Raw genomic sequence first — 24,314 nt, forward strand, 5'->3', positions numbered from 1 at the left:
ACATCTCATAAAAACTGCAGCAAAGGTGGGCGCGAGGAATAACATCATTGCAAGACTGGCCAGCTCCTCATGGGGCGCAAGCGCTTCCACACTACGATCATCATCTCAGGCATTATGCTATTCCAGTGCAGAATACTGTGCCCCAGTATGGTTCCGTAGCCCCCATGTCCACTTGGTCGATTCCAAATTATATTCCTCCATGAGGATAATTTCTGGTACCAACTGTTCCACCCCGGTTCCATGGCTGCCAGTTCTTAGCAACATCGCCCTGCCAGATATTTGTCGGGATGCGGCATCATCTAAGTTCATTTCCCACGTCTACGCTCGACCGGACCCGCCAATATACGCGGATATCTTCGCCCACCCTGTCCAATGCTTGACGTCTTGTCATCCAATCTGGTCCCCTATGCCTACACTGAACTTCTCTGTTCCAGACTCTTGGAAACAGAGTTGGCAGTCAGCTGAGGTAAAGAACAAACACCTCATCACAGACCCCTGCAAGCGTCAACCCGGCTTTGACCTAGCACATTATGATTGGGCCCTCCTCAATTGCTATCGAACAGGCCATGGCCTGTGCGCCGTTATGTTCCATTGCTGGGGAGCCAGGGACGACCCAAACTGCCCCTGTGGCTCCAGACAGACTATGACCCACATAGTCAATGACTGCCACCTCTCCAGATTCAAAGGAGGTCTTGAAACTTTACATCAGGCTCAACCTGACGCTGTGACTGGCTACGGAAGAAGGGCAAACGCTAGAAGAAGAAGAATTGCTTTTCTATTTAACTCATGTCCACTTTGCTAATAAACGGACTCTAGGGTTCTGGGATTCTACGGACTCAGATTCTAGGCATGCTAAGAGTCTCCTGGTGTCTTTTACTTCGTGTCACCCCTGTTGTGAGCGAGAAAGAACCAGCCTGTTACCTTTCCCCTGGAGACCACCCCACCGGAGAGAGAGAGAGATATACCGAAACTCTCTATCTCCCCCTTCCTCTCAATTTCTGGCTGTCTCTATCAAATAAATAATGATTAAAAAGAAAGAAAGAAAGGAAGAAAGAAAACACCAGCTACACCATGCTCTTGGTCTGTTGGATAGTATGCCAGCTCCCCCTGGCTTCTGCTTAACCATATGCCTATATAGGGATAGATTTAATCCCATTCAAAGCTTTGGTCTATTTACATAAATCACTTTTACATTTACATAAAGCACTCCAGGGCATTGGTGGTTCAGTGATAGGATTCTCGCCTGCTCTGCCCCCTCCTTGTCACACTCTGATTTTCACCAGTCACTTTTCTCTCCACCCTCTTTATGTCACATCCTGTTTCCACCCTACTTGGCAAGTATATATAAAGACAGCATTGTGAGTTTTAGGGTACTTGAGTTTAGCTTAGCTCGTCTTAGATTGTGCTGCATCCTGCATGAATAAAGAGATACTGCCTACAGCTCAACCATGAGTCCCTGGTCGTCTGTCTCCCGCCCGTGAAGCCAGCCCGGTGAAAACAACATAACCCATCGAAAACAACATTGGTCCATTACAGTTACCTTAAGAAGTCTTCAAAATACAAATCAATCTTGTCTTAAGAAGTTCAATTCATTTTTAAGTACTTTATGCTTACGTTTCCAGTAATGTGAGAGAGGACCAGAAGTACACACACATTTATAGATCTATCAGCTCAGGGCTGTGGCTGGGGTCTAGTCAAGATATGAAGGAGGAGTGAGGAGAGCCACCCAACCCAGACCTGTGGCCAGTGGAGACCAATGGAAGTTTCTTTCTTTCTCTTTCTCTCCTTCTTTCTTTCTTTCTTTCTTTCTTTCTTTCTTTCTTTCTTTCTTTCATATATATTTTTATATTTATTTATTCCCTTGTGTTGTCCTTGTTGTTGTAGTTATTATTGTTGTTGTTGTTGATGTCATTGTTGGATAGGACAGAGAGAAATGGAGAGAGGAGGGGAAGACAGAGAGGGTGAGAGAAAGATAGACACCTGCAGACCTGCTTCACCACTTGTGAAGCGACTCCCCTGCAGGTGGGGAGCCGGGGGGCTCGAACCGGGATCCTTAAATCGGTCCTTGCGCTTTGTGCCACGTGTGCTTAATCCGCTGAGCTACCGCCCGACTCCCTCTTTTTAAATAGTTATTTATTTATTTATTTACTTTTTTGTTGCCCTTGTATTTTTTTATTGTTGTTGTAATTATTATTGTTGTTGTTATTGATGTTGTTGTAATTAGACAGGACAGAGAGAAATGGAGAGAGGAGGGGAAGACAGATGGGGGAGAGAAAGATAGACACCTGCAGACCTGCTTCACCACCTGTGAAGTGACTCCCCTGCAGGTGGGGAGCTGGGGGCTCAAACTGGGGGCTGGAACCACGAGCCTTAGGCAGGTCCTTGCGTTTTGTGCCATGTGCGATTAAACCCACGGCGCTACTGCTGGACTCCCAAATGGAAGTTTCTTAAAGGTGATACTGGCACAGATTCTGTAGCAGAATGATGGGTACTTCCCTCAAGGAACTCAGGTTATACAGTATGACATATGACTAGGATATTGCAATAAAGGTTAACCAATATGAACAATCTCATATTGTAATATGTAAAGCAAATCTTGTAATAATAATGTGATTTGGTTGAACCTAAGTATTTTATGCATTAAAGGTTTTATGAGTACTTTGACAGTTCTGGGGCACTGAAAGTGAGACACAGGAAGACTGGAAGGACAAGGCTAAAGAAGTGGGCAATCAACATCTCAGGTAGGAATTCAAGTGGAAACAGACAGACACTAGCTGAGAATTTATCCTAGGGTTAAAGTACAACCTAAAGAAGTAGAATTGCCTAATATCATTATTATTATTGCTTTTTTTTTTTTTTCTTCTTTTGGCCTCCAGGATTATTGCTGGAACTAGGTGTTTGCACTATGAATCCACTGCTCCTGGCAGCCATTTTTTCCCCCATTTTACTTGAGAGAAGAGAGAAATTGAGAGAAGAAGGGAAGACAGAAAAGAAGACAGACACTTTCAACATGCTTTACCACTTGTGAAGTGTCCCTCTTGCAGGTGAGGATCAAGGGTCTCAAACCTGGATCCTTGCATGAGTCCTTGCGCTTAGTATTATGTGTGTTTAACTGTTTGTGCCACTGCCTGGCCCCTTTCCTTCCTTCCTTCCTTCCTTCCTTCCTTCCTTCCTTCCTTCCTTCCTTCCTTCCTTCCTTCCTTCCTCTCTTTCTTTATCTGAACATTACTCAGCTCTGATTTATCATGGTGCTGGGTGCTGAACTTGGGATTTCCTGTATTTCTGGCATGGAAGTCTGTTGCACTTCTATTGTGCTATCTTCTTTTTTATTATATATTTTTTAAAGATTTTATTTATTTATTAATGAGAAAGACAGGATAGACAGAGAAAGAACCAGACATCACTCTGGTACATGTGCTGCCAGGGATTGAACTCAGGACCCCATACTTGAGAGTCTAGTGCCTTAGCCACTGCACCACCTCCTGGACCACTGTGCTATCTTCTATTTGTGCTATCTCCCCAGTCCTGAAAATATTATTCAGTGGCCTGGCAGGTGGCTCAGGGGGACTCTCAAGCAGGAGGTCTTGAGTTTGGATCTTTGGCATTTGCATGTGCCAGAGTGATACTCTGATTCCCTCTCTCCCTTCCATCCTTTCCCATAAGTAAATATATAGATAAACTAAAAATATTATTCAATAAATTTTAAAACACCAAAAGAGAAATAAAAAATGCAATGCTGAGAGACCACCTCACACCTGTTAGAATAGTCCACATTACCTTCTGCACCCCATAATGATCCTGGCCCTACTTCCAGAGGGATTAATAGGAAAGCTTACAAGGGAGGGGATGGAATATGGAGTGCTGGTGGTGGGAACTGTGTGGAATTGTACCCTCTTATCCTATGGTTTTGTCAATATTTCCATTTTATAAATACAAATTTTAAAAAAGGGCTAGTAGGAGGAATAGTAGCATAATGGTTATGCATATAGACTCTCATGCCTAAGGCTCTGAGTTCCCAGGTTCAATCCACCATCAGCTAGAGCTGAGCATATCTCTGGAAAAAAAATATCTTTAAAAAGGCTAGCAACAACAAATGCTGGGTAGAATGTGGAGGAAAGAGAATCCTAAAGCACCATCAATGGGAAGGTAAACTGGAAACCTGCGATGATTTCTCAAAAAACTAAAAATAGCTCTGTCATATTCAGCAATCTCTTCTAGATATCTATCCAAAGAATACAAAAATATTAATCTGCAAAGGTATATGCACACCTAAGTTCCTTGCAGCACTACTCATAGTAACAAAGTGTTTACACATACATGATTGGATAGGAATTCATGCTAATGACACATTGTGCAGGAGGTGGAGAGAAAGATTTGAAAAGAAGTCTCAATTCACTTTGGCGCTGGGTAAGCAGTATGTACTAACACGTGTTGTGGAGATGAGAAATTGTACTCGAGACAACTACAGTCTTCTAAAGCAGCACTTACACAATGATAATAAAATTAATCAAAAGAGACATTTTTCCATCTCCTTAATTTTTTTTTTTTGTCTCCCTTGAGGGAGGAAAGGGTTGATCCTCACCTTAAAATTATAATTATTGGGGAAGCAATTACAAAAGCCAGACCTTCCACCTTCTGCACCCCATAATGACCCTGGGTCCATACCCCCAAAGGGTTAAAGAATAGGAAAGCTATCAAGGGAGGGGATGGGATATGGAGTTCTGGTGGTAGGAACTGCATGGAGTTGTACCCCTCTTATCCTGTGGTTTCCCTCTTATACTAGTGTTTCCTTTTTATAATAAATAAAAAATATAATTATTTTTCTGTTTTCTCCAATTTTTATCACAGAGTTTCTTAACATTTATGCTTTCCTGATACCCATCAAAGTCCGTATTTTACTTTATTACTTAACATTGACTGGTGAATCATTTCCCATATAATCATTGTACACCCTTAAAAAAATGGTACACTGGGTTCAACAATAGACAAATAACAACCTTCTTTCTGTTTGTTATATAGGCAGTTTCTAGCTTTAAAAATAGCAAATAATACTTTTACAGAATCACATGTATATTTTATCTTATTCCTTGAGGGTAAATTCTAAGGTATAAGATTACTAAGCCACATGAAATGACTATTTTGTTACCAATGTGGAGGAGGTCCTGGTACTTACTGTTTTGCTCCAAGTAAGGCCTGTGGTGTGGTGCTCTTTGATGTATGCTTGAAGCTCACTCCAAATGTTCAAATAAGACTTCACCCAATCCACATGGCGCAAATCACTTTGTTACAAAAGAGAGTACAAGAGACTGAAGTTAGAATCTACAGTAAAACTATAAGCCAGATGGGTGAGGGCATATGATTATGTAGTAATTAAGACTCTAGATGACCCCAGAGCAATTACTTTTCTCTTCTAGTCACTGTGAGAGTTTCAGGAAAGATCTATGGAAAGAAAGGTGGGCAGCTTTCTCATGAGAACAGCTGAGTTCTCTGAATTTCATGTGTGAGGCTGAGTGAACCAGAGACAGGGAGCCCCACAGAGCTGAGCCAATTCATCTATGTGTCCTTGTGTCATTTCCAATGAGCAGGTGAACATAGGGATGTGGGAGGTGGGTGTGGAGGGAAGAACATTACTTTATTTATAAATAAATGGTTTAGGGTGGTCTAGGGACTGAACCTGGAACTCTAGAGCTTCAGGCATGAAAGTCTTTTTGCATAACCATTATGCTACCTTCTCTGCCCTGTCTTCCTGTTTTATTAGTCAATTTTATCAATTATTGCCATTTATTTATTTACTGGTAGAGGATATGACAGTGAGTGATAGAGAGGGAGAGAGAAACAAAGAAAAACAGAGGAAAGATACATGCAGCACTGCTCCACTGTTGGTGATGCTTCTCCCCTGCAGGTGGGGACCAGACTCTGGAACCTGGATCTTTGCACCTGGTAATGTGTGCTCTCTACTAGGAGTACCACCACCCCATCCTGAGAAACAAAGTACTTTTAGGAATGAAAATGGTACTGAAAGAGAACAGTTACTGCTTTGTTAATAATTTGACAGAATTTTTCAGTTGAAGGTATAAGCATTTGAATAATTTTAGACTAATAAAAAGGTTGCTACTGTAAGAAAAATGATTTCCTACAAATGGGTAACTGCCCATACTTCTAAAGGAACATTCACATAAATTACCCCAGTTTGATAATAACAAATGACAATGCAAGTTACGCAGGTCATGACCATTATTTTTATACCAATTTTGCTAAACCAAAAGGTAGTAAAAAAATCTTAGGTATTGTAACAGAATTAATACACAGAGTTGAGAGCACTATTAGAGATGTTAAATTTACAGATAGGCAGAAAGAACTGCACTGGTTTTGGATAATTTCCACCCATGTATTTATTTTTCCCCACTTTGAGCGAAGTGGTAAATGAGAAAATGATGAATTTTCAGCTAACAAAAATTTAATCATGAACTTGGGCCATTCAGCTCAAGCCAATCACTGAAGTTCCTCTATTATTCCAGTGGTTGTCAACAATAATTTCTTCTCTGGATACATTTTGATTTGCTTCCCTTGAATGGTCTTTGGCAATACTAGTGTTTCTAGAATCCCCCTGTATCAAATAATGACATCTAGGATAAATGAAACAGAGTAATAAAGTCATAATTACCCAGCTCTCAAAGAGGAAAACATACAAATTGTGGTTTGGGCCTACATTTTTACATTGACCAATTATGTTAAAAAATACATAGGTATGCATACAGTAAAGTTTGCACAGATATAGAGTCCACTGGCCACAACCCTCATGTATAAATCACAGAAAAGCATGCTTCTGAGCCTCTCTAACCATGGGCCTGTCAGGGAGGCAGCAATGAGTTGCAAATGACTGCACCATCCAACAATGGAGTGAAGGCACACCCAGCTTCTTTGAACATATAAAGAGAGGATGGAGTTGCCTGCATTGTCAGGTTCCTGCCTAGGAGGAAATATGGTGACTTGGAAACAGTTTGATTACTTCTGGAAGTAAAGAAAGAATGAATCTGCATCTCTGCTTGCATGCTTCTGACATACTACAACCTTCAGCAGCTGTCTTTAATGCTGCCAGAAATACAGTCTCTTCTTGAAAGCTGACTTTGAGGGGAAAATAACACACACACACACACACACACACACACACACACACACACACACACACACACACACACACACACATTCTTTCTTGACCATAGGAAGAAACCAGTCACACTCAACACATTCATATTGTAAATGGGAAGAGGATAAGAACTCAGAAATGAGACAAGAAAAAGTGACCTTCAAATGAACTGCAAAAAGCAGAGACCTGGATGTTTTGGGGGGCATGATGAGGCACCTATAGGTATGTGTCTGTACATTTGGAACAAAAGACTATGTACAGAAATGTTTGATATGGGAGTCATTCTGGATATATATATATATATATATATATATATATATATATATATATATATATATATAACTTTTTATTACCTTTATTTATTGGATAGCGACAGCCAGAAATTGAGAGGGATGAGGGTGATAGAGGGAGAGAGACAGAGAAACAATTGCAACACTGCTTTACCACTCGCAAAGCTTTCCCCCTGCAGGTGGGGACTGGGTGCTCCAACTGAGGTCCTTGCACATTGTAACATATGTGCTCAATGAGGTGCATCACCACCCTGCTCTGCCGATAAATATTTTTATGTCTAGTGTTATAACTTAAACTTGTTCTTGCAGCTCAGGAGGTAAAGTAGCAGGTAGAGCACCAGACTAGCATGCAGGAAGTCCTGAGTTTGACTGCTGGCATCACATATGCCAGAGTGCTGCTCTGGATCACTGTCTTGCTAACAAATACCTAAGATCTTGTTCTTTCCTATGTGTGGGATATAAAGAAGGAAAAAAAAACCAAAAGAATGGATAAAACCAAACTTAAAGATACCCTTGAACTCTAGCTGCAGAAATGAGTTCAACAGAGGGAAGGGGTCCAGTGGATTGTGGTGGAGGGTCATTGGAACTTTCTGGTAGGTGGACTGTGACAGTCAAGGGGCACAAACCTGATCTATCTATCTATCTATCTATCTATCTATCTATCTATCTATCTAATTGGATAAAGACAGAAAGAAATTGAGGGTGGAGGAAGAGGCGGAGGTAGAGATAGATACCTGTAGCCCTGCTTTACCACCTGTGAAGCTTTCCCCCTGCTGGTGGGGACCAGGGGCTTGAACCTGCGTCCTTGCCCACTGTAATGTGTGAGCTTAACCAGTTGCCACTGCCTGGCCCCTACTACTCCTACTATATATAGAGGTTTGTAAATAAAAATTACCCCAGTAACACAAACAAACAAAACTCCTTCAGTAACAACAACAAAAGCTTGCTCTTCCCTGGACTATTCTTGGGTGAGAAGAGCAGACTGGTACCCCTTTTCTTCTACATTGCACAGTCCTACAGTCCTATAGCAAGGCAACACATGGAGCCATATCACTGGGGGCAGGATTCTCTGGGTAGAGGAAGTCTGTTACTGAACATAGTTATTTTAACCAAAGTTTTATTGGGTGGAAGAGGACAGACATGCTGCTGTCTTCTAAAGCTGTCTTTCCTTAAACCTACAAGGCTTATTTTGCTGATACTGAAATGACTAAGCTTTATGAGGAGAGTGGAACATTGTGGCTGCAGTTTATTTTTATTTTATTTTATGTTTTTATTTGATAGGACAGAGAAAAATTGAGAGGGGACAGGGAGATAAGGTGGGGGGGCAGGTGGTCGTGCACCAGGTTAAGTGCACATGTTACAGTGCTCAAAGACCCGGGTTTGAGCTTCTGGTCCCCACCTGCAGGGGGAAAGCTTCACAAGTGGTGAAGCAGGGCTGCAGGTGTTTGTCTCTCTGTCTCTCTCCCTCTCGATCACCCCCTTCTTTCTCAATTTCTCGCTGCCTCTATCCAATAAATAAATAAAGATAAACTTAAAAAAAGAGAAAGGGAGGGAGAAGCTGTTAACCTGCAGCAGTGCTTCACTGTTTTTGAAGATTTCTCCCTACAGATGGGGATTAGAGGCTTGAACCTGGGTCCTTTTGCATGGTGATGTGTGCACTTAACAGGGTGCACTACTGCCTGGCCCCCACATACTAGTTTTATGGACCTGTAATTCATATTCTATGTAATGTATTCATTAAATTCAGCAAAATAGAAATTAATAAGAAAAACAAAAGTGTTCTGTTCAACAGCGTTGTGCAGGTTTTATCTCTGACATTTGTTTGTTTGCTTAGTGGAATTGGACTTTTCATATAAATGAGATAACTTCTTTGAGTCCCTTTTTCATTCAGACAAAAAGAGGAAGAGAGAGAAGTGGGGCACCACAGTAATGAAGCTTCCTCCAGTGCCATGAAGTGGCAAGGTTCCAATCTGCCATGAACTCGGCAAGGTATGCACCTTATCATATGAACTGTCTTTCTGGCCCTACAGCCAATTTTATTTTGATTAATTAAATAGTTAATTAATCAATTCAGTAATAGAGAAATCAAGATGGGAAGAGAAGATAAGGAGAACTAATGATACTTCTTTTGGCTGATGCTGACACTTCCCCACTGCAGGAATAAGATATGTTTCACCAGGCAGCTGGGAAAATGGCTCAAGTTGGTAGAGTACAGGGTTTGCACACAATGAGCTCCTGACTTGCTCTCTAATGCCACATGCTTAGGATTGGTGCTCTGGCTTCTCTCTCTCTCATGCAAAACTCTACCTCATAAAATAAAAAGGTAGAAATGCACCATTAGGTAACTTAATCACTGTGTGAGTATCATAGAGTATAATTATACAAACATTGATATCATGGCCCACCACACACCTAAACTATATGGTATGTAGACCATTGGGACGACTGTTGCATGTGTGGTCCTATGATTCATATCCCATACAGTGTATTTCTGCTATTGACCAAAATGCCATTATGTGATACAATACTGTCTACTTGTCTGTTCACTGGGTGATGGACATTTGGATTGTTTTCAGCTTTGTAAAAAGGTCTATGAGCAGGTTATATGTTTTCTTTCTTTCTTTTCTTTCTTTTTTAATTTATAAAATGGAAATATTGACAAGACTACAGGATAAGAGGGGTCTATTTCCACACAATGCTCTCTGTTTTATTTCTTTTAGTTAAATATGTTGAAGCCAACTGCTGAGTGTGTTTTTTTTGGGGGTGGTGGTGGTGGTCATGCTAGAGCTTCAGGCCTGTGTGATTCTACTACTCTTGCTCAACTACTTCCCCCTTCCATTTTAGACAGATCAACAGAGAAGGAGAGAGAAATACACGGAGAAGAAGAGACACCACAGTACCACTCAACCATTTATGAGCTTCTCTTGATGCTACAAATAGGGATCCCATGAGGTACAGGGTCTGAGAGCTTAGGTCGTCACACATGGTAGAAAGTCCATTTTACTGGCCTGCCTTTTTTTTTTTTCCTCTTAATTTATCGATTTAATGTTGACTCACAGCACTATCAAATTGTGTGGGTGTAAATGTGGCTTTTTTTGCAGTAAAAATATTGGTACATGATTCTTAAAGTGAGTAGTGAAAATAAGGGCATTCTTTAATAATGTACTTTCTAACACCCTATTTACGCTTTGTAAATATTCTTTAACATTTATTCAATATTTACTGAAACCAAAAACAACCCAGGAAGAAATAGTGATGCAAGTTTTGCATATGTAATACTCAATAATGACCTGGATCTACAGCTATTATTTATTTATACATTGTATATTTAATACAAAAATTATCTTACAATATTGTAGAACGTTTTTCTTAGTCTTAGATCTACATTAGTAATATAAAGAGGTGTGATCACTAGTCACTTCCAACAGGAACGTCATCATAAGCCCTGTTGCAGGCCTTCCCAGGACCTTGCCCTCACCATAAAGCAGCTATGGAAGGGACTGCCCCAGTCTCTGAAGGAAGGCTAGGGTATCCTGCCCTGCCACTTGAGGAAGATTGATCCTGAAATGAGTGCAACCTACAGTGTTCCGGGCTATGACTATGAACTTTGAGCTCAGACCAAGAGGGACTCAGGTTACACAGGCTCCTGGGCTAAATATATATAAGCCCTGGGTTGGGTGAATGGGGGTAAACAGGTAATTTTATTCATAGATATTTTTTTCAAGAATGGGAGCTACTTTCTGCCCAAGTCCAACTTTCTAGCCCTTTATTCTTGACACCACCTTCTCAGACATCACTTTATCTAACTCCACATTAGCTATCAATCTCAAGCAAAAACTACAATAGTCGTGGGCCCCTAGGAACATGCCTAAAATGGACTTCCTAACTTCTTTCCACCCTAAGATCCCTATTCTCCATTTGCTGTGATCCTACCATTTGGTTCCTGTTCATTAACCATTTTGTCCCACTTTATATCTTGCCGTCTTTTAGCCACCAAATTGCAGATGCTATCATAATTCCATTTTGATTTCTCTAGGCAGACAACCTCACCATTATGTCCTAGAACTTTACCTTTCCAGAGCTCTGACCCATTAGGGAAAGATAGAAACAGGCTGGGAGAATAGATCTACCTGCCTACACTCATGTCCAGGGGAGAAGCAATTATAGAAGCCAGACCTTCCACCTTCTGCACCGCAAAAATAATTTTGACCCATACTCCCAGGGGGGGAGAAGTGTGGGGAAAAGATGACCAGAGGGCTCTGAACTCCAACTCCACCAGGATCCAGAGAGAGAAGAGGAAAAACAGAGGGACATTTGAATGTAGTAATAGGTTTAGGTGTGACTCAGAAAGGAAGAGAAGATGGGACCTTACAGAAAAAGGGAGCAATTATATAAAAATATAGACAGATAGTTGTAGAAATAATAGTTAACCCATATCTTAGGAAAACTGCTTTAGCTTACAATGGAGGAACTGGAGATTCAGAACTCTGGTGGTGGGAATGGTGTGGAGGCAACCCCTGTTGTCTTGTAATTTTGTGAATCAATATTAAATCACTAATTAAAAAAAGGAAAACACAAGATGAAAAAAAAAAAGATGAGTTGAGGCAATCACTTAGACTATTCAGGTTCTCAAGTTTCCTTTCAGTTGAACAGTCTGGGCAGGCAAGTGAGATTGTTCCCAGGAGTCCCTGCATCTGTAGACTGGTGGTCACTTCTGCTTCTGCCACATAAGGACTCAAGAGGGGCACCACACTATGGAAGCCAATATTTAAGGGGTAGAAATTTGTTGTTCTTATTTTTGCCTCCTTCCTTCCCTGTGTGACTAGGCATTGGTCACACTAGTAACAGTCAACTGTTTATAGGGACAGTCATGATCTGGTCAGAGAGAGATACCACAACACCCATTAGAGGCTGCTACATATGTATCTCTACCACTTCAACTGCATACCATCTTCACACAGTGTCAGCTTTTCTTCTTATTGGCCTGATTTATTGCCTCATTTCATTTCTTGTTATTCATCTATACTGTCCAAATTATTCTTTTCTTCTCTCTGATCATCCATCATCCCTATTTTTGCTTAAAGCACAAATTTCTTTATATATATATATATATATATACATATATATATATATATATGTATATATATATATATATTAATTGGTTTGTGGTACTATAACATTTGAGGCATATAGTTTCATATTCCTATGTGTGAAAACCGTGATTCACACCATCAGTGTTCTAATGCCACAACACCATCAAAATCACCCCATTTTGTCTCTTCTTCCCACCTCCTTGCTTCTTTTCCTCTGATAATGTAAAAGTTTTGTGCCACAAATCATCACTGAACTATTTCATTATTGGGGAGACTATATAACAGTGACATGCATTCAAGCAAGGAAAATTTAATCATTTGAGTCGACTTTCCAAAACAAATGTATTATCCAGAGAACTTATAAACATTTTCCTTTTATTTATATGTAAAAGTATGTATTTTCTTTAATGTTCAGAGAAAGCCTTTGAAAGGAATTAGCAACGACCACATTTAAGGACATATGTCTAATAAATGCCAAATTGAAAATCTGATCAGTAAAAGAAGGTACATACCTGTGCTTGTAGTCCTTTAAGACCCTGTTAGTATAAAAGGTGGCAGCATCATTCATCTCCTTGACATAAGGACCAGGTTTGGGGGACTGAGAGAACAGGACCATCACCCAAGAACAGAAGGAAAAAAAATAGGATAAGAAAGAAAATGCTTTAAAGAAGAAGAAAAGCAATAAAAATGTTGAATTGAAAATTGGAGGCAAACTTGGCTCTGTAAGGACTGATGGAACACTTCCCACATCTCAGAATACGACACAATGAACTTCAAAAACAGCAAGATAGAGCTGTTGTATCCCGCCTGCAAGGAATATGCCTTCACTATATGAGATGGAAAGAAAAGGATCCTGAAGACAGCTCACAGCTTTCCTAAATACTCCACGAATGTGACAAGGTGGCATTCCACCTGAACTCACCACGGCGATCCACCCTAATGCAGGGATGCTTTCACTGACGGCTGAGAGATGATTAAACATTTCACTCCCCCGGTTTCTCTCTCTGAAAGTTTGAATTTCTTGAATCTTTTCCGATATTGGTTTCAGAAGGGCAGCTACATCGTTCTGTAAGTAAATAGTGAGATCACTCTTACAAGAACAAAATTGCAGCATCACTAGCCACCTTGGTCTAAGCAGGACTACGCAGAAATGATTTGCCATTGGTCCAAAGAATGTAAAAGAAGCATATAACAACCTTCAGAAGAGGACGGGATTTTTTTCGCCCCCTTTGGTATAGTAGTACTGTATTTATTCGTTTTTGAAGTAGGAAAAATTACACATATTTTAGGTATTATTAGTGTTATCTCTTTCATGAGACATGGAAGAAAACCAATAATGTGAGACAAGCCCTAACCAGAGAATCCTGCCTAGAACACAGTGAAACTGAGCATGGAAAAGTCATAGTTTTAAATGGAATGCCCAGATTTTTGCCAGCATAACATGGGTTTAAAATCAGCATTGGTAAAAGATTAATGAAAGATATCTTATTATTCCTATGGGGAAATGATATGAAGGAGGATCTATGGTTTTACCAGAAATACAGTAGTAATACATATTAAAAAGTGGAAATAACTTCACTGAAATTCTTTTTAAAGAAAACATGAGCTCATATAATATTTACATTATATTAGTCTAATTAAACTTTCTATCCTTTCTTGGTCAGCTTGGCCGATGACAATGGGTTACTCACGTCTGATTAATTCAAGAAGTGAATTCTCTGTCCATATAAAAATGACTTTCAAAATAACAAGAGTTACGAATTATCACACGTAGGTAAAGTAACACCATTTTAGATGCATTTCCTCCATTTTCAATTACTTGTGGTCAACCACAGTTAGAAAATACTATGTACCATAACATGTTTAAAGGGCAAGAGAGACCATATTCACATAACTTAATTTTATTATATTGTTATAAGTTGTCACCTCTATTTATTTGTAGTTTTATTATTGATTTAATATTGATTTATAAAATTACAAGATAACAGGGGTGCAACTCTGCTTATTCCCACCACCAGAATTCTGTATCTCCATTCTCTTCATTGTAATATAGCTGTTCTCCTAAGTCAAGAGTTTGCTCTTCTTTTTTTTTTCTTAATCTTTATTTACTTATTGCATAGAGACAGCCAGAAATTGAGTGGGAAGGGGGTGAGAGGGAGGGAGACAGAGACACACCGACAACACTGCTTTACCACTCGCAAAGCTTTCCCCCTGTAGGTGGGGACCGGGGGCTCGAATCCAAGTCTTTGCACATTGTAATACGTGTACTAAACCAGGTGGGCCACCACTCAGTCCCCCTCAACTTTATTATAATTGCTAATATCACACTGTGTCTAATTTAGAAATGGGATTTTATCATGGGTATGGTTTTATAGGAAAAAAGTACATATAGAGGTTGGTACCATCTGTGGTTTCAGTCATCTCGGGAGGGGGGTCTTGGAATACCTCTGTAGATAAGGGGAGGGAACTCTTCCACTCTTTAGTACCACAACTAGTTGTATTATTTCTTTAGTCATCCCCCTTTTAGTATTCTCCACTTTCTTTGGTTTTACAGAGAAGATATAATGTTACCTCTTTCTTCTCTTTTCCTTTCTCTCTCTCTTCCTTTCCTTTTTCTTTTCTCTCTTTCTTCCTTCCTTCCTTCCTTCCTTTCTTTCTTTCTTTCTTTCTTTCTTTCTTTCTTTCTTTCTTTCTTTCTTTCTTTCTTTCTTTCTTTCTTTCTTCTTTGTGCATATCTGCTCCTAAAAGACAGAAATATTTGGACCTACAGGGATGTAGAGGTTACATAGGCTCCTTTGCTGAATATGGGCCCAAGATCAAATTGATGGGGCTTACAGTCAACAATATTTATACAACTTTCCTATATTTGGGAGCTACTATCTTCCCATATCCAGCTTTTTAGCCCTTTTACCAGCCATGACATCATCTCCCAGACAATAACTTGGGTCCACCTGCATATCAGATGCCAGGCTCAGGCAAAAACTAATAAAGTCACGGGCCCTTTGGAATATACCTAAAATAGACCTATTAGCTATCTCCAAAACAGAGACCTCAAATCTTCATCTGCAATATTCCAGTCTTTAGATGCATGATTAATCAACAATTTTTTCTGCTTTATATGTTAACTCTTTTTCAGCTACCAGGTTTCAGATACTACCATGATACCAACTGGACTTTCTTGGACAGATGATCCCACCAATGTGTCCTGGAGCTCTGCTCCTCACAGCCCTGCCTCACTAGAGAAAGAGAAAGACAGGCTGGGAGTATGAATTGACCTGTCAACACCCATGTTCAGTGGGGAAGCAATTACAGAAGCTAAACCTTCTGCCTTCTGAACTCCATAATGATCCTGGGTCCATACTCCCAGAGGGATAAAGAATAGGAAAGTTATCAGGGGAGGGGATGGGATACAGAGTTCCGGTGGTGGGAATTGTACCCCTCATATCCTATGTTCTTGTCAGTGTTTCGTTTTTATAAATAAATAAATAAATAAATAAGTAAATTAAAATAAAGAAGATAGAAAAAGTCCCTAAAAGTGGTTGAAGAGGTTTAGTCTGTATTTTACTTATTCTTGTTTGCAAAAAATAAAGTGGAGAAGCTCCTTATTTTTTAATTTCATTTCCATTTTCTTTTTAAATTGTCACTAGGGTTATTACTATGGCTTGGTGACTGCATAACAAATCTACTACTCTCAGTGACCACTTATTTTTCTTCATTTTTTCTTTCTATTTTGATAGAATAGAGAGAAGTTAAGAGAGATGGAAAGTTAGAGATGGAGACAGAAAGAGAGATATCTGGAACAGTGCATCACCTCTTGTGAAGATTCCCCCTGCAGGTGGGAACCAGGGGCTCCTTGCTTAACTGCATATTTATTTTCTTTAATTCAAGATTCAAGGAAAAGGCTCCCAGCCTCAACTACAGACTGAAATTACTGGAAAGTAATAAAAACAAAGCATGAAATACCCATGCCCAGTGGAGAAGCAATTACAGAAGCCAGAATTTCTACCTTCCTCACCCCCAAAACAATTTTGACCCATACTCCCAGTGGGGGAAAAGTGATAGGAGGAAGAGAATAAGAGGGCTCTGAACTCCATCAGGACCCGGAGAGAGAAGAAGAAAAAGGGAGGGACATTTAGATGTAGTAATAAGGTTATGTGTGGCTTGGAGGGGAAGAGAGGACAAGACCTGGAAGAAAAAGGGGGCAATTATGTACAGATGTAGACAGATAGTTGTAGAGATGACACTTAACCCATGTCTGCTACCTTAGGAGAACTACTGTGGTTTGCAATGGAGGGATTAGGGATTCAGAACTCTGGTGGTGGGAAAAGGTATGGAATTATATCCCTGTTGACATGTAATTTGTAAATAAATATTAAATCATGAATAAAATACAAAAGGCATGTCTTCTAGCCCCCCCAAATTGGGATTTAATTGGTCTGGAGGTAAAGCTTTTACTTATGGCTGTAGTGATGGGTAGGGACCATAAGGGAGAAACTACATTCAGCTGTGGTGGCTTCTAGCCCTCACTTGTTGGCCACTCTCTGTACCTGCCCCTAAAAGAAATGTTATATAAAGGGTTTTAGAATTAGAATGGCTTTAAATTGTACTCTGCCGCTATGGACAAATTATTTAATCCAAGCTTTCCCATCTGTATATCAGAGATAGTAATACTATTAGCCTACAGGCTTTGAAAAGATGGTATTTTCTTTTAGCCATCAAGTTGCAGATGCTACTATGACCTCTCTGGGTAGACAACCTCACCAATGTATCCCAGAACCTCACCTCTCCAGAAGAAAGATAAAAACAGATTGGGGGTGTGTATTGACCTGTCAACATCCATGTCCAGCAGAGAAGAAATTACAGAAGCCAGACTTCCCATCTCATGCACCCCATAAAGAATTTTGGCGCATGTTCCCAGAGAGGGATAAAGAATAGGAAGCCTTCAATGGAGGGAATGGGACATGGAATTCTGGTGGTGGGAACTGTGTGGAACTGTACCCCTGTTATCTTACAATCTTGTTAAACATTATTAAATCACTAATAAGAAAAAAAAGTAAAGATGGCATTAAAATCTTTAGCATATGAAGGCACATAATAAATAGAGCTATTATTATTACTATTATGCAATTAACTCATATAGGATAAAATATTCTCTGTACTACACAATGTTTTTTGTCTCAAATATGTATTTTTATGTGTTAGAAGTATATAAGAGGTTCAAAATAAACACCCACATAGGTTAACAAGATTTTAGGATGACAGAAATTTATTGGAATCTAAATAAAGTTCATATATGTATATATATCTTACAGATCCATTTGAGTCAACTATATATCATAAACAATATTTTAAAAAAGAACTGAAACAGAACAAATTAGAGGACATTTACATGTAGTAAGGATGGGAATTTATGAACATTTATTTGTTATGTAGTGTGTGTACATGTGTGTGTACTTGCCTGTGATTTAAATATATTTCTTATGAAATTCAGTCTAGTCATTCGAGAAGCACAGAACTTAATTCAATTCTCCATTTTACATAATTGAGATACAACATACTCAGAGAGGTTAATTTACTAAGGTAGATTCAGCTTGTTCCAGTAGAGCTGTGCTTAGAGCCCAGATCTTCCATGAGGCCCTAAAACAATTCTCTACAATGGGTACTGAGGAAAACATACTTAGTTCTTCACAGAAAGATTTCTTTTCTACCCATGAACCTAAGGGAGTATATTATAAAGAGATGAAGGCTTAGGTTTGGGATAAGACTACTTAGATTCTAGTCTTTGTGCCCCAGTGTACTAAGCTCTAGGGATTTTTACATGTTGGCAAACTTGTCCATACCTTCTGCAAAATAGTATTAACAATGGCATCCACTTTATAGGACTATCAGAAGGAATAAGTGAGAGAATAAGTTCACTCTTACAATGGAGTCCAGTGAGTACATATATTAAATAAATGCTAGGTGATCTTTAAGGTATCTGCTTGGAGTTAATAATTATTTATCTATTAAAATATTTCTGATGGTCCAGAATTGTTGGTTATTATCACTTATATGACAACATCAGGAAAATTATTTCCTCACTGAGGTTATGTGATCATAAGAGGTGGAGAGATATCTACTAGGTAGAGCACAGGTCTTGCATGAGTGGCGTCCCAGATTTGATCCCTGGCACTGAATACCCAGAACTTAGTGGTGCTCTGTTATTTTTCTCTCAAAAAAAAATCTTTAAAAAAATAGTTATTCAGATAGTGAGAGACATGCTTTTGTTTGGAATAAACAAATAAACAAAAAACCGCAGGTGGTGAGAGCAAAGAACTCATAAAGCTCTAAGTAGACTTTCTAGTTCTTTCATTTGGTAAGAAGGGAAAATGGCAGAAATAGCTACAGATACCAGTCAGGTCTTGTAGAAAATTCATTTTCCACCGTTCACTTTTTCTTCTGAGAATCATGAACTCTATGGATACTTGGATCTCAAACTTCTAGTCTCCAGAATTAGAACAGAATAAATTTCTGTCATATAGGCCATCAAGTTCGAGATATTTTGTTCTGCTAGACCTAGCAAAATAACTTTAGTTCATGATGACTGGACAGGAAAGGCAAGCACACAAACTTAAATTCTCATCAGTAACATAATCATTACTGTTTGTTTGCTAATGGTTTCAAATCAGGTTTAAGTACTCTCCCTGGAATTTCATGCTCTACATGGCAGACATTTCCCTTTTTAAGGGATTCCTCTTAGTTCAGATTCAACATCTGATCAAAAGATATGTTACAGATTTTCTCAGAGGCAACTGATTTCTCATCATGGCAGAACTACTAGGGAAAAAAAGAAAAGAAAAACCTAATTTCTGGAACAGTTTGGGAAATTTTACTTTCCTTGATGTAAAGACACTTTTGAGAAAGGATACAATATGTGAGTTGGTGGTGGGATCTGGCCAGTTGCCCATGGGGAAAAAGAACCAGAAATTGTGTATTTATAGTTTTTGATTTATTAAGGACATCTTTGTTTATCTCTAACTTCCAAAGAACAAACTCTAAAAGTTGGAGGAGACAGACTATTCTGGAAGATATTTTATATTGCCTATCTGATGAAAGCATCATAAAGATTGAGAAAGTTTCCTTTTGCCTTAGTTTGGCGATTACATGAAGAATTGTCTTCATTAAAAGAAAACAGTTGAGAGAACTAAGTACAAGGACTATTTGCACATAACCCTAATAAGCACTACAGCTTTTATTCTGTGCCAATAGATTTCTCCTGTACTTTAAAGTAGGCTTACCATGCTCCATCTCATCCTGAACGTTCAGGGTTGGAATAAAAAATGTACAAAGAACATTAGCATCATGGTGTGATTTCCACTAACGTTGATTGTAGGATGAAAAACTAATGTTTGGCTTGTTAGTTCAATGAGTCCACCTGTTTAAGTATTAAGCATGTATCAGGCATACTCAAAGAATATAGATTGAGTTGCATTAATGTCAATTAACACTACAAAAGGACTTTCCATTAATAGTAGACACACTTTGAATGTATCTTTTTTTGTTTGTTTTTAATGGAGTGCACTCATTTTTGTATTTATTTATTTATTATTTATTTATTTTTATTTACCAGAGCACTGCTCACCACTGGTTTATAGTGTAGAGGATTAGATTTGGGATCTACAAGTCTCAGGTGTGAAAAACATTTGCATAACCATTAGGCTGTCTCAGCCCTGATTTTGTGGGTTATATTTATCTATCTATTTATTTATTTATTTATTTATTTTTTAGGTACTTTGAATAGCTAGTGTGCTATGCACTGCTTTCAAATTGACCAATTTTAAATAGGTTGTCTCAGGATATTTTTCTAACTTATTGCTTAGGTTTCTTTTATTCTGAGAGACATTTCTCTGAAAGAAAGTAAGTATCCAAGCTCCTGTTAAGATTAGCCAAAGAAACTCCCTTAGCTTAGCCCAGGTTCTGGGGCTTTTGCAGAAGATGGGAAATTGTCAAAATAGAGGAAGATGCAGGCACAAATTACAACTTTCAGCAGATGTTTCCAAGGCTTTGATGGAGCTGCATTGCTAAAAGTAAAATTAAAGAGCTTTTATCAGCAAGCTTTGTAGAAACTTTACCCAAAAAGGAAAACCAAATTCCCACTGATGTTATTTTGTAAGGGATGGAACAAAGTATGGGAGTTTCACTTCAAATGTGTCATTGAATAAAATAGTAAGGGTGTTATTTCTGGAATACAGGTTTTTTTTTTTTACCAGAGCACTTACCAGCTCAGCTCTGGCTTATGGTGGTGTGGGGGACTGAACCTGGGACTTTGGAGACTCAGGCATGAGAGTCTCTTTGCATAACCATTATGCTATCTACCCCTGCTGGAATTTGGGGTTCTTAATGTAGTTTTAAAGCAGGCAGAAATGTATCAATATGCTGACAATTCCTTTAAGATAATGTCCTTTTTTTAGATTAAAGAATTAATGTAATTTTTTGTGAAATGTTAGAAAATACAGATGGGAAGACATATCAGTAAAACACATTCTTCATTCCACCCCACAGAGAAAAATCACTACTAATTTGTTGACTAGAGAGCTTAAGGATCCAGGTTCAATCCCCTGGTCCCCACCTGCAGGAGGAAAGCTTCATGAGTATGAAGTAGTGCAGCAAGTGTCTCTCTGTCTCTCTCTCCCTCTCTATCTTTCCCTCACCTCTCAGTTTCTCTCTCTCTAAACAATAATAAATAAATAAAATAAAAAATTTATTTAAAAAATAAGAATAATTTTAAATAGTGTTCATAATGCCTTTGTAATATTTATATAAAACATTCTCTGAGGGACTGGGTGGCAGCCCACATGATTGAGTGCACACATTACAATATGGCACACCTTTGCTTAAGTCCCTGGTCCCACATGCAGGGAGAAAGTTTTACAAGTAGTGAAGCAGTGCTGTGGTTGTCTCTCTGTCTCTTTTCCTATCTCCCCCAACCCTCTCAATTTATTTCTGTCTCCACCCAAAATAAATAAATAAATGCATTTAAAAATATTTTTACTGGGGGGATTGATAGTTTGCAGGAAATACATTTGCTGTCACATATGTAGAATTTCTCAATTTTCTGCAAAACACTTTCATCCCATCCTAGGTCCTCTTCCACCATTATGCACCAAGACCTAAAAGTCCCCAGCATCTTTTACTTCGGTGTAATACAGAAAACCCAGTCCAAGTTATACTTTGTGTTTTTCTTTGTTGTTCTTATTTCTCAACTTCTCTCCATGAATGAGATCATCCCCATATACATTTTTTTCTAGCTTATCTCACTTAACATGATTCCTTCAAGTTCCATCCAAGATGTGATGAAGAATGTGAATTTGTCCTTCTTAATAGCTTGAGTAGTGTCAATTCTGTATATATACCAGCCCTTTCTTAGCCACTCATCTGTTGGTGAACACTTAGGTTGCTTCCAAGTTTGGTGAAAAATTGTGCTGCTATACACAGATCTTTTGGATGGGTTTGTTTGGTTCCTTGGGTATATCCCCAGGTGAGGAATTGCTGGATCATAGGGTAGGTCCATTTTATCCTTCTGAAAGTTCCCCAGAGTGCTCTCCACAGGGGTTAGACCAATGTACATTCCATCAGCAGTTCAGGAGGGTTCCCTTACCCACCCCCACAACCTCTTCAACACTTGTTGTTACTATCCTTTCTAATGTATGACATTCTCAAAGGACTAAAGTGGTATCTCATTGTATTAATTTGCATTTCTCTGACAATCAATAACGGGGTGAATTTTTCATATGTCTATTGGCCTTGTGAATATTATGTTCATACCCTCTCCCCACTTTTAGATGGTTTTTGTTTGTTTGTTTTTGCTGAGTTTGGTGAACTCTTTATATATTTTGGTTATTAGCCTTTTGTCAGATGTAAAGATCTTCTTTAACTGTGCAGAAGCTTTTCAATTTATGTAGTCCCATTTGTTCTCAGCAGTCATTTATCCAGCCCTCTTTTTTTTCTTCCTTTCTTTTTATTTTGATAGGACATAGAGAACTGAGAGGGGAGGAGACGATGGAGAGGGAGAGAGAAAAAGAGAGACTGAGCAGAGGTAGATACCATAATGGTTATGCAAAAAGAATCTCATGCCTGAGGTGCAGAAGTTCCAGGTTCAATCCCCCCCCCACCACTGCCATAAGCCAGAGCTGATCAGTGCTCTGGTAAAAAACAAACAAACAAACAAACAAACAAACACAAACAAAACAACCTGTGGCCCTGCTATACTGCTCATGAAGCTTCCTTCTAGCAAGTGGGGACTAGTGGCTTGAATCGGGGTCCTTGCACATGGTCCTTGCACAATCTAGTGTACCACTGCCTGATCCTGTATGTATTTTTGTGCAAAGTCTAGTCAGTTGATTCCATTTGTATGCGTGAGATATATATCAGAGAAAACTTGTGAAAAGATGTATATCAACATGTTAACATACTTTCATCATTTATTAGCATTTCATATATTCTAAATTTTCTTTTTTAAAATTTAATTAATTTATTTTCCCTTTCGTTGCTCTTGTTGTCTTCTTATTGTTGTTGTAGTTATGTTGTTGTTATTGATGTCATTGTTGTTAGATAGGACAGAGAGAAATAGAGAGAGGGGAAGACTGAGAAGGGGAGAGAAAAATAGACACCTACAGACCTGCTTCACCACCTGTGAAGTGACCCCCTGCAGGTGGGGAGCCGGGGGCTCAAACTGGGATCCTTAAACCAGTCCTTGAGCTTTGTGCCACCTGTGCTTAACCCGCTGCACTACCGCTCAACTCCCAAATATTCTAAATTTTCTAATCTATGTGTGTATTTCTTTTGCAACTAAGAGAAAGACTTTAAAACATACTAGTCGACTCTGCACCTTTTATGGTAAAAATTTTCAGACAGGTGTTACCAAATTTACAGTATCAAAAATATTGAGCCTGTTCTTAGCAGTAAGGAAGTGGCCTCATGAAAACATGTTCAGATATTACCAGGATATGATGTATATTGATGGCAAAGGACCTAAGCTGGAGGTGAGAATATTCTGCAGACACCTCTCATGGATAGATGAGAAACTATACCTATACGTTAATAACCGCAATGTAAACTATTACCACCACAAATGGTAAAAGAAAAAAAAATTCTCAACTTACTCAGGTGATAAACAGTGTAACATTTTTTCAGGCAAAGGTTATACAAATCTGGAACAGTGCTTCTATAAATATATACTGCTTGGGTACATTGTAATAAATGAAGCAATTTTTTTTTTTTACCATTTTAAGTCAGGAACACATTTTTTTTTATCAGAAATGTTAATTTAAGTTATTTTACTTTGGTGCAATTATAGATATTCCCCTAGGCCTCTTTCCCCTCATGCTCCTCTTACACAAAATTCTTCTATTGTCCAGGAAAACTAGGAGGTTTCATAATATGTCTCATGGAAATACTTCCAGAAACATATATAAACCTAAGACAATGAAAACAAAAAATAAAGCATCTGCATAACTATTACATAAGTCAACCTCAGTAAGTAAATTACATCAAACACTAAAAATGCATAATATACTAGGATACATGCTACCCTATTGCTTCTTGACAAATTCCTTGAGAAAATGTTAATATTTTTGCATATTTACAAGGTTTCACATTTCACAAGATAGTTCATTTTATTGCTGCTAAACTCTTAAGAATACCCTCAAGAATCACATAGACTTGTTGAAAACCAGTTCTTAAGGAATAATATCTAGGAGACTTGGATTTTGTGAGGAGTGAATTTTATTGGTGAGTTTAATTATT

At 38.7% G+C, this 24,314-nt stretch overlaps 1 protein-coding gene across 1 annotated transcript in view; it reads right to left on the reverse strand.

The window, feature by feature from the left end:
• Positions 1 to 24,314, reverse strand: part of CAP2 (cyclase associated actin cytoskeleton regulatory protein 2) — a 210,965-nt gene that overhangs the window by 72,967 nt on the left and 113,684 nt on the right. The window contains 3 exon segments of the mRNA XM_007539275.3: positions 5,174 to 5,279; positions 13,043 to 13,128; positions 13,453 to 13,596. Coding sequence (XP_007539337.2) covers positions 5,174 to 5,279; positions 13,043 to 13,128; positions 13,453 to 13,596 — 336 coding nt within the window.

The sequence above is a fragment of the Erinaceus europaeus genome, chromosome 4 (genome assembly GCF_950295315.1).
Source record: "Erinaceus europaeus chromosome 4, mEriEur2.1, whole genome shotgun sequence".
NCBI lineage: Eukaryota > Metazoa > Chordata > Mammalia > Eulipotyphla > Erinaceidae > Erinaceus > Erinaceus europaeus.